The sequence below is a fragment of the Phaethon aethereus genome (genome assembly GCF_964289735.1).
Source record: "Phaethon aethereus genome assembly, chromosome: 5".
In the NCBI taxonomy this organism is placed as follows: domain Eukaryota; kingdom Metazoa; phylum Chordata; class Aves; order Phaethontiformes; family Phaethontidae; genus Phaethon; species Phaethon aethereus.
This window is the reverse complement of record NC_138579.1, coordinates 71,208,164-71,218,820: the sequence shown is the minus strand read 5'-3', so window position 1 is coordinate 71,218,820 and position 10,657 is coordinate 71,208,164. Positions and strand designations below refer to the sequence as shown.

General features: G+C 51.5%; 1 protein-coding gene across 1 annotated transcript in view; it reads left to right on the top strand.

Annotated features, from left to right (window-relative positions):
- Nucleotides 1–4,819: 4,819 nt before the first annotated feature.
- CCDC9B (coiled-coil domain containing 9B) overlaps nt 4,820–10,657 on the top strand; it is a gene marked incomplete at both ends in the record, with an annotated part of 41,629 nt that continues 35,791 nt past the window's right edge. Inside the window, 2 exons of the mRNA XM_081999928.1 lie at nt 4,820–4,840; nt 10,401–10,514. Of these exons, the coding sequence (XP_081856054.1) occupies nt 4,820–4,840; nt 10,401–10,514 (135 nt within the window). The remainder of the gene's footprint in view (nt 4,841–10,400; nt 10,515–10,657) is intronic.

Genomic DNA, 10,657 nt, shown 5'->3' with positions numbered 1-10,657 from the left:
CCTACATCTGAAGGCTGGGGTAGCAAATGGGGTCATCAAACCTGCATTTGGCCCTGCTGTGCATGTCTGGAAGTGGGAAGAACTAAGAGGACAGATCCTGTTATCGTTTGCTCAGCTTCAGAGGTCCTACACTAGAATTACAAGCTTTTCAGGAGCACAAAATGTCAGGTGAGGTGATCAGATCATGAGTTATTCAAGGTGGCATTAAACGTGGGTAGGCACAGACCCACAGGACTCGGGGCACAAACCTGCAGGCTGGAATGATGCGCAGGCAGGGTGAAAAGAGGGGACAAACTTGTCCTCCAACAGGAACAGGACTGCTCTGCACAACCCGAGAGGGTTCTGTGCTGGTGCTACGATTGGTATCGCTGTAGGAAGGCAGCCCCTTAGTACCAACAGGCTTCTCGTTTTAAAAAAAAACAGGTAATTTTCATTTTAATTGTGTATTGATACATACATGTCTCAGCAGTCCTTTGATCCCTATGAGTCTCCCCAGCTAAAGCCTGTTGAAGGGCTCTGGCTGGTTCCTCCTCCCAGTCTAGGGAATATGCTGACCTTTCTCCTGGCTGGCTGGAGGAAACCCCTCAAAGGCCTTTTTATCCTGCAGTTGCAGCTGGCTGCAGGACCAGAGCAGGGGTAAGCAAGGCAGGCAAAGGAGGAGTTTGCTTATTGCGGGGAAGTTTGCTCTGTGGTTCATACGCACGATGCCTCCAGGCCGCCGGGAAACTCTTCTTTGATATCCTGCATGTTCCCATCCCTCCCTCCAGCCGACAGGCCTGGAGGGGGCTTGGTAGTTCTGCTCAGCAGCCTTGGGCAGCATGATCTGTGAGTTCATTGCTGCATATGGCAGTATGCAGGAGCACCTCTGAAACTCGGCCATGCGGCTTATATGCAGTCCCGACACACGATATAAAAGCAGCCTCCCAAAACAGCCAGACTTCAAGCTCCTTCTACAGTGGGCTTTTTGGCAGCTGGCTCCCAGCTTCTCCCAGCAGTTACCGAGTGCCATCTGTTGACTAAATAGCAGTCATGCAAAAAATGGAGACAAGCCAAGATGAAGATGGGTGAAGTGCACTTGGGAAAAGTGGCAGCATGGGACTGAGTGGCTTTGGAGGAGTTTCAGAGTGTAAAAGGAAAAGGAAGGAGGGTTTCAAGCCAAGGTGGTTCCTGCTGGTGGAAGGGCTGATGAAGGGATGCCAGCAGTCAGGTTTGGGTTTATTGAGGGACCAGATTCTCTCCTTCAGCCTTTCTGTAAGACAGAGAGACAGAGAAGAAACAAATAGTCTTGCTGTAAAAACATGGAGCAACACTTTCTGCAAGCTGCTGAGTGCTGTCCTGGAGCAGGGAGATTGTAGACTCCTGTCAGAGATGGCTCTTTGTGCTGAAACTGGTCAGGGAGAGGCTCTGCAGTGCACAGCTATTTCACCATCATGAGCACAAAATGGATGCATCGCTGCTCTGGTTTCCTTCCTTTGCCCCAGAAAAATCTCCAGCAAACTTTGCCCTGAGTGGAGAGCAGGGGCTTCAAGTAGGCAGCTGGAGGAGCTAGAGGCTGTGCTTAAGGGAGGTCAGCCAAGCCTCCATGTAGCTCGGCCCCGGCAGGGCAACACTGCAAAAATCCCCTTATGTCCTCTTGATTCCTCCAGCTTTCAGGCTTTCCTGAAAGCAAGGTGCTCTCCACTCCAGGGACTGCTCCTGCAGGGGCTGCCAATAGTTAGCAAGAGCTGATACATCCCCGTTTAGTGAAGCGGAAACCACAGAGCCAACCTGGGCTCTCTACTCTGGGTACGCCCCATGGCTTCTGTGCTGAGTAGACTGCAGAGATGGCACAAGCCAGTCCACAGCAGCCAGAGCACAATAAAGAGCCCAGAACCAGGCCATCCTCCTTATTACAGGTCTTCTGGTGGTTTTAGAAGAATAAAGGGATTAACTCTGGGGGTGGTGGACAAATTCCTGGGTGATTATTTAAGCTGATTTCTCCAAGCGTCCTTCCTGTTGCACATGGGTGTAATACATGCTCACTGTCTGAAGTACTCTGTTAAGTTGCTGTGTGCTGGGAAATAGCTGCCACCAACTGCCTGAGAGAGCCGTATTGATGTGCTTCAGCCACCGAGGTGGGGCTGCTCATGTGAGCAGGATTAAGTGTGTCCTGAGGTCCTGCAGGACCTCCAAAATGTCATGCAGCCAACATGCCCTTCTTACTGGAGCAGGAGACTGGGGACCATCTTGGCTCCCCTCCTTCCCAAGTGGCAGACCTCTGCATATTGGTGCTCCCTGGTGCCAGCATGATGGTCCTGGAGGGCCCTTACCCTGAGATAGGTACAGACCCCAGGGGAAGGCAGTGCTAATCTCAGGAATGACACTGCACTTAAGAGCAAATCAGATTTTTTGACAGTTCAGAGCAAGCCCTCAAATTGAGGACAGCCTTGGTGCTATTGCAACCCTTTCTGGCCATGACACCAGGTATAAGCAAACATATGTGCATGTATATAACCCCATAAATCTCAGCATATATATAAGATTCTGCTTTCTACATCCTGTGAGAGTCCCAAGAGCACAAACAGGTCCCCAGACCAACCTGTTCTGCCCCACTGCTGAAGCTGCAGATGCTGCTCCCTTGACTGGGCCCTTTTGCCCCTGGGTTTCTGTGTCCACAGCGTTAACCGAGCATTCATCATCTCATCAGTCTCAGATGGTGATGCAGAATTAGATGCTTGTCATTTATGCCACTCAGACATGGTCAAAGACAGCTGAGAAATGTCAGCTCTTTGTGTTGAGGGCAGTGGAGTAGTCAACGCTGCCTGGAGGGGACTGCAGCTCTCCAGAGACATTAGCAAAGGCAAAGGTATTTTGGGGCTCTTCATGCCTGCTCATGGCACTGCTCATTACTGGAAGAGCTTGGCCACACCACTGATAACAGCAGAGACCTAGAATGCCATGGTTATGAGGTCTGTAGAAACTCCTTGCAAGCACTTAGCTTATGCTTTGACAACTTGGGCATGACACGGTCCCTTAGCTACTGTGATCCATGGGTAGCACAATGGAGCCCGCTGCACATGGTGTTTATCCTGTGCTGTGCAAAGAACCTGGTCTTGGTATTTGGGGTAATGGTGTGGGTCTCTGTGTTAACCTGGACCTGGGTTTCAGCAGCATGTGCAGACTCTTCGAGCCCAGGAACATGGCTCTGTACAAACAGGATAACGCACCGTCGCTGGAAAAAGTGTTTCCGTGAACACTGACTCTCTGACTCAGCCCAACAGAAATCTGCTAGGGCTGACCATGTCCCTCTGGCCACCAGCCCAACCAAAAATGGGCCATCACTCCACCCTCATAAGGGACTGTGCCAGCTTTGAAACCAAAGGCAGCACCATCCTCCCAGCTCCCCTGTATTTCCAGGGCAAGGAAAAGCCCTGCTTGGCTCTGCACCTCCTGCACAGGCTTGCCCATCACAAACCTCTTGACAAGCACTTGGGCTCTAGCAAAGCTCTTGTGTCTTTTTCTCAGTTTTCCACCCACAGCAGAGTCTTCATTTCCTTCCTCAAACCTGAATCCAGAGGCACTGCCTGGAAAATGGTTTCAATTTCCTTTCATCATTTGAGTACCTACTAATTAATATGGGTCAGTCTTTCCCTCTAAGTGCTTCTACTAAGCCGTGCTTCCAGCTCCTTTAGTGCCTTAGCCCTGATCTCCAATGGTTAGAGTTATATGCAGAGGAGGGGCCAAATTCAATGTTTGTCAAAGTCTTTTGAAGGCTTCCCTTGAACCACGCTGGATTTTGGGTTGACCTTCTGGGGTTTTGTGAAGAGTTGACCTGCTCAAGGTCTTAGACGACACCAGCTCCTTTTTGACCTGCTCCTGTTTTAACGCTACAATGCACGCACATAGCAGGGCCCTCATTAAGGTTGGGGTGTGCATCAGTCCTTGGGCAACAGAATATTCCCCTATGTGCTTCCATCTCCTGTTCACCTCTTGCTTGATCTGGGTCCCTCAGAGGTTGAGGGAAAGGATGGCCAGTCTGTGTTGAAGGAGGACATAGCACCCAGCCAGGACATGCTGCTGAGATAAGGGTTTGAGTGCAGGAACCCGAGACCAGATGAATGCTGCCTGTTTTCCCAAAGCCCTGCTATTTGTGATTCTTCTGGGGGTCATTTTGGCAGCTTTCAGATGAGGACCTACTGCGGGGCCCTCTCGTTTGACTATGTGCTTTCTGCTAGTCACGGTGCCGGATGGTAACGCCCACCCCACAGCATCGCTTCTGCTCCTGCCCTGAAAGAAAGGCACATTTTAAAATCATTACCGGAGAATACTGAAATTAAACAGAAAAAAGCAAGTCTGGCACTTTTTTCCCCATGAAGGCTCTTGCGCATACTCGCACTGGCAAGACATTCAGGACCCCAGATATTTTCCCGATTCCCTGCCAGGCATGCAACTAGCCATGCATAACAAATAACACGACCCCATGAATGGCCGGCCACAAAGTGAAGTCAAGCTGTTTGCCTGATCCATTTTTCATTGTTCACCCGGCTTTTCCCACTTTGAAGGAGGGTTTGTAGCATCAGGAAGTTAAAAGGAGTCAGGAGGGGGGAAAAGGGGGAGTGTTTCTTTTAAAAAGAGAGTGAGATTGGAGAGGAGGACACAGGCACTCAAAACCCTGTCTGTGCTTGGTATATTAGGCAGCCAGTGCTCTTGGCTGGGAGCCCAGACGAGGCTTTTGTAATCAAAACATGATCTTGTATGCTGTGCAACCAGTGCTGAGAAAGGCCGTCTGATGGCTCTCCTCTTTTAGCTCTGCTCTGGAATCTGCCGGGCTCCGCCGCCGATGTCCAACATGCACCGAGCTGTGAGTGCTGCCTATGTGGGGCCTGGGAGGGGCGCGGGGCAGCGGGGTCCCTCACCCAAAAAGGCCACGAAATGATTTGCACTCGCTCCCTTCAGGGTGGCCTTTCGGTGGTTGTCGCTTTGTTGTTTTTTTCCCTGGCCTGGCTGCCAGCAGTCACAGGGAGAAAACAAGCTGTACCGCATTGTGGGGGGTGCTGGGGGCTGGTTTTGGGTGCCAGGTTTTGCATGGCGATTGCTGGGGCAGGTGGCAGTGGCTGGCTCAGGACAATGTGCCTTCTGGGAGGGTGGGAGACCGGGGTAGATGACAAACAGAAAGGCAGGGAGTGCTGGGTGTTGCTTATCCCGGCAAGGGTTTCAGCTACAGCTGTCAAGCCAGAGGATATTTCTTAAAAAGAGCGGATGCATTTTTTTGCACAGAAGAGTGTTAACTAAGGGCCCCACTCCTCTCTCCTCTTCCCTCCCCCCCACCTTCTGTCTTTCTCGCTTTTCCAACCCTGCTGCCTCCGAGGTGTCTCGCTGTAGAAGCAGGCGATCGTAGAAGTATGCGGGAAAACACGGCACACAGAGACAGTCTGGAGCGAAGCGTCCCTCCAGCCCCTGATGAGCTGCGTAGCAAGTGTGTGTGCCACTTAGGAGTGGGGGGTATGACAGAATGAGATGTCGTCATTTAATTGAAACACGAAGCTGCTTGCTTTCCGTTTCTCCTTTTGTGACATTTTTATTTGTGGTAGAAAGAGGCCTCCTGTTCTGCAGCTTCGTTGCTCTGCCTTGCTATCTAAGACGCATAAGGCTTGGCTGCTTTCTGATTCAAAGCCATTGCACATTTGTTCTGCCAAAGCCATTTATAACTCTCCCGTCGCTGTGACATACGGGCGCCTTCACTCCCCGGAAGAGCTTTCCTCTGGGGAGGACACGGTGTAGCCACTTTTCATCCCGAGCATCAGCTTCAGCATGGGCTGGGGCGGCAGATTCGTTCCAGAAGCGGAGGAGAGGGCACAACCCGCTGTTATCGGCTGGCTCGGAGTGGTGGCTGACGAGCAAATGCTGACTTGGCTTAACTGTACAAAGGGTGAGCCCCTGCGAGCCGGTGCGTGGGCTCGAAACGCCGCTCAGCGCTTCTGCGCGCAGCGGGGCTGCTTTGTGGCCCCGGGGTGTGTGGGCAAGGGACCACCTCTCGTCCGCAGCTCCCCAGCACGTGCTGAAAAAGATCATGCAGAGAGAAATACGTTAATGTCTTCATTGATAAAGGGGAGGAGAAGTGCTGAATATCAGCAAAACTTTCCTTCCAGTGACTTGATTCCAGCTGGATATGGAAAGACCCTCCCTCCCCCCCACACTAGTTGTGTTGCAGTGTAGACAAAATGCTGACAAATGTGCAGCCTCGCGTGGAGAGGGAGAACGGCCTGTCAGGTCTTTTCCATCTTTTGCCTTTGAAAAGAGAAGAGCACAAATACAATCTCTGCAGGAATTTTTAAATTCTTCTTGAGCCGGCAGCTCTGTTAGTCCTCCTTCAAAGGAATTTGAAGATGAAAGGGGTGTGTTTGAGGGCATGCACCACTTTGATCCCACCCTCAAGCAGCCAACACCCCAGCACTCAGCAAACAGCGAACCTGCCAATTTAGTGCTCACAGAATAGCTTCTGTTCAGGTAAACACTGAATTCAGCTTTAATCAGCCTTGCAAAATGGCCATGAAAGTGTATCCACCCACATATACAATCTACTCGCCTGTCATGTACCCGGTTGATTGATGGCAATGGAAAAGCATGTTTCGTTCTCCCGCAGACCTTGACAAAATCCCATTGTCCAGCAGGAGAATGTGTGGAGGCGGTTTAAATGTCCCTGTTGTTCCACCTGAACACAAATGTGTGCCTGTGTCCTGGCAGAGCGGCCCTCAGCAAGGGCTGTTAGATCAGCACTGATAAAATACCCCTCACTGGGGAGACGAGTGAAGATGCGCTTGTGCAGGATCTGAGGTCTACTTTAGCAAACCGGTTCTCCTGCCTTTCCTCTCTCTGGTTTCTGACATCCAGCCCACCTCCTCTGTGATGGTGTCACGTTTTCAACCTTTAGTCCCTTTTCTCCAAAGAACATTACATACACAGACTTCTCCCCCCACCCATGGCCCTATTATTTGCAGATCAAGCACAGATCTGCCTGATCAGAGCTGAAATGCAGTTAGCTTTGGGGGTTTTTTATGTAAAGCCCTTGAAAGGAAGACCTAGCGTTGCAGGGATGTGCGGTGATTCAGCAGCTCGATCCCTTCCTTTGAATGTGAGCGCTGGCCATGCACACCGGGGATGATTTGCAGCTCTGGTTCCGGGGAGGCCTGTGACACTTTTGGAAGAACAGTGATGCTAAGCCCTGGCTGAAGTCCCACGCGTTACCTATAGTGATTTGCCGAAGGGCCAGCTGATGAAACGTGCCCACATTCTTATTGGTGTCCATCTCCCAGCTGAAAACCTTCCCATGTTAAGGAGGTGATTCCTGCAGCTCGTTTAAAATCCTGCACTTTCAAAAGGGCTTTCAAGTATTCCCATCCTGACAAAATGCTACATGACACACCAAAATCAAGGGTCAGGTTCACAGCGCCTTAATTTTGCCTCATTTGAGGCACTGGCACACTGTAAACACGTGTGTCTTCAGGAAGCTGGAGCCCCTGTACATCACTGGAGAGTTCACAAATGTAGCTGGGAACATGTTGCAGAGTCAAAGGCTTTCCCTCCCCTGAGCTATAGCATCTGTGGTTTTACTCTTTGCCTTCAAGCCTTGGGCTTCTCACTGCATGTTTACTCAGTTTAAGAAGGGCTGTGTTAGACAGCACCCCTCCATTTCTTCCTCCAGACCTCCACTGCTCCAGTTCTTCTTCTGGTGATCTAATTAGGACCGGGCAAAAGGCAACAGAGGTCTCCAGGAGAAACCCTCCCTTCCCAGGAGAAGGGCCTTGCAAGCCCACTGGCTACTGCTCAAGGCTCGACCCTGGGGAGCCTGGCTGCCTGGCTGCCAGCAGGAAGGCACCCAGGGCACATCAGACACAGATCCCATGTCCCCAGCTGCCGTGGCTGGCCCCTGACGTATCCTTCCCTGAAGGAGGTCACACCTGCTATGTCATGACTAATGAAGGAAAAACAGCCTGTGCAGAAGCTCTTCCCAGCCTTGAATGCTACAGAGCCTGCAGTGGAGGATGCTTCTGGGGATTTTGCCCTTGGGATGGGCACAGCCAGGAGCTGTCAGCCGTGAAGAAGCGAGGGCAGCAGAAATACTCGCTCGCAGGGATGCAGCGGTGATTTGCTCCTGTGAAAATGGGAAAACCAACAGTTGTCATGAGGGTCTTGGTGTTTTTATGAGGAATTTGACAGGAAGACAACTGGGATGGGCAAAAAATATGCTTGGCCCATGTGTCGTGAGCAAAGCCACTTTGCTGTTTTGGGGAATTTTAATCAATTTTATTTGCTAGTTAACCATCTATTAACAACTGATTCTGGTTTTAAAGAAAAATAAGACTGAACAAGCACACCCTTAGGAAAAACGTACCTGCTTCCCCCCTGGCACCACTCCCTGCGCCCCCGTTTTTTGTTCCCCGTCACCTCAGCACGAGGCACCCCATCCCTTTGGCGAGGCGAGGGCAGCGTCGGCGATGGGGATCAGCACCTGATGGCTCCCCCGCCAGCAGCAAGACCCTCTAGTGTCCCCACTCAGGCAGACCACTCTCCTCCTCCTCCCAGCAGAGCCTTTTGTTTCTTGTCCTCCTCCTGCTCTGGCCTCCTTCCCCCTTTTCTCTTAAATACGTCTCCACAGAGGCGCGATTGCCTCCCCTGAAGGGTGCAGAGGCGCCTCGCTCCTCTGACGGCTCAGGGGCGCCACGCACTGCCCTGATTGGCTCAGAGGCTCCACGGACTCCCCCGATTGGCTGATTTATGGCGGGAGGCCTGTGGAGGAGCTGTCTGGAACCGGCTGCGACCGGCTGGGGGCAGTCCATGGCCTCCTCGCTCACGGGGCACCCCACAGCTTCCTCCCTGCTACCAAAACCTCACCAGTTATGCCCAGTATACCCATGCAACTGGAGTGGTTTTAGGACCAGGCTTCACAGAATCACAGAATCACTAGGTTGGAAAGGACCTTTAAGATCATCAAGTCCAACCATTAATCCAGCGCCACCATGTCCCCTAAACCATGTCCTGAAGCGCCACATCCACACGTTTTTTGAACACTTCCAGAGATGGCGACTCCACCACCTCCCTGGGCAGCCTGTTCCAATGCCTGACCACCCTCTCAGGCTTGTAGCGGCCATCAGGTTAGCACTGGGCTGGGAAAGCTTCCAAGGCTGGGGCTGAAGGTGGGGCGCAGCTTTCCCCTGGGCAGGTCCCTCTCCCTGCCCCAGGGGTACGGCTGGAGGCTGAGGTGCCCTGGAGTGGGGTCTGATACCAGCCCCAGAGACCTTGACAGGTCCAGGGCGAGGATGGGGCCAGGATGGTCGTGTGCAGCGCCAGAGCCGTAGGGAGGCAATGCTGCCCCAGAGGATGTTGGCACACACAGACCTCTTCGCCAGCCCTTCGGACGGTCAGTATGCCTTTCTGCCATGTGCTGGCTCTTTCCGCTTCATAGGGACACAACCCTGAGAGTCACCCACAGGAGCAACACCTAGTTTTAGCAAGATGGGTGACAGCTTTGTTACATTTGCTTCTCAATTCCTACAAACTTTCCTGGTGCTGTGGGCAATATGCATCGTGCATGGCAGCTGGATTTGCTGCAGCACTCCTGCGGCAGATTTACTGCGCAGGGCCAAATGGCAAAGGCAGCAGGCTGGGTGTAGCCTGCTGGTGGTTAGAGTTGCAATGTCAGCAGAATAGGTATCCAGATGTGCAGTGCCTGCTCAGGGGTTTGGGTTCCTTTCCTCCCCTCCCCAGTCTCACTTTGTCCTATCCAGCTCTGTGTGAGCAGAGGAGAGGGAACATGAGATCTCTGCAGCATGCAGATGCCACGCTGATAAGGAGAGCACAAAAACACTGTTTAAAAATAAACCTCTAGTGCCTTGGACATCTCAGCCTTGCCACCTTGCTCTTCATGCAAACACCAGGCAGAGTCTAGACGATATGGATTGTCTGCAGTGAGTTGAAACTCATCAGCATTAATTTTTGCTAGACGCTGCTGTCACTAGAATTCAGAAAATCTGATTTGTTATCGCCTGTGGAAACCAAGGCGCTCTCTGAATATAAATGAAGGGGAATTGATGTGCCTGAGAACACCTGAACCAACAGTAGGGAGAGGTGTCATGTACTGCATGCAGCTAAGCACGGTGTTAACTTGGAGCCTACCGACAGCCATCAAAGTGAGACATCAGCTTTTTTCTCTAGCTACCTAATTGCTGAAAAAAAAATTGTAAGAAAAGGTCAATTCTGTCAGGAAGAAGTCCATTTACAAGGTACAGTATTCTTTTTAATGGAGGGCCAAGGGGAAAAATGGTGAGGAAAGACTCTTCTACTTCCCACCCTGTCCAAACAGAAGGAGCAGATTTTGTCCTGTAGGTGATGACTGAGAAGAGCTTTGCTCCTTCTGTTTTCAGGATGCTGCTGTGGATGATGCAGTGTTAAGGAAGAAAGAGCAGAAAGATGTTGAACTCGATAAGAAAATCCTGGCTTTGCGGAAAAAGAATGAAGCGCTCATACGGAGATACCAGGTGAGTCTGCAGGTTCTGACCTTCCCCAGCTCCCTTTTGGAGTCCTCAGTTCACAGTGTAAATAAAATGGTCAGCAGTCTCAGAGTGACTTTGTTGTACCAATAACATTTTTACATCAGAAAGCACTTGGAGCAGGTGGGCAG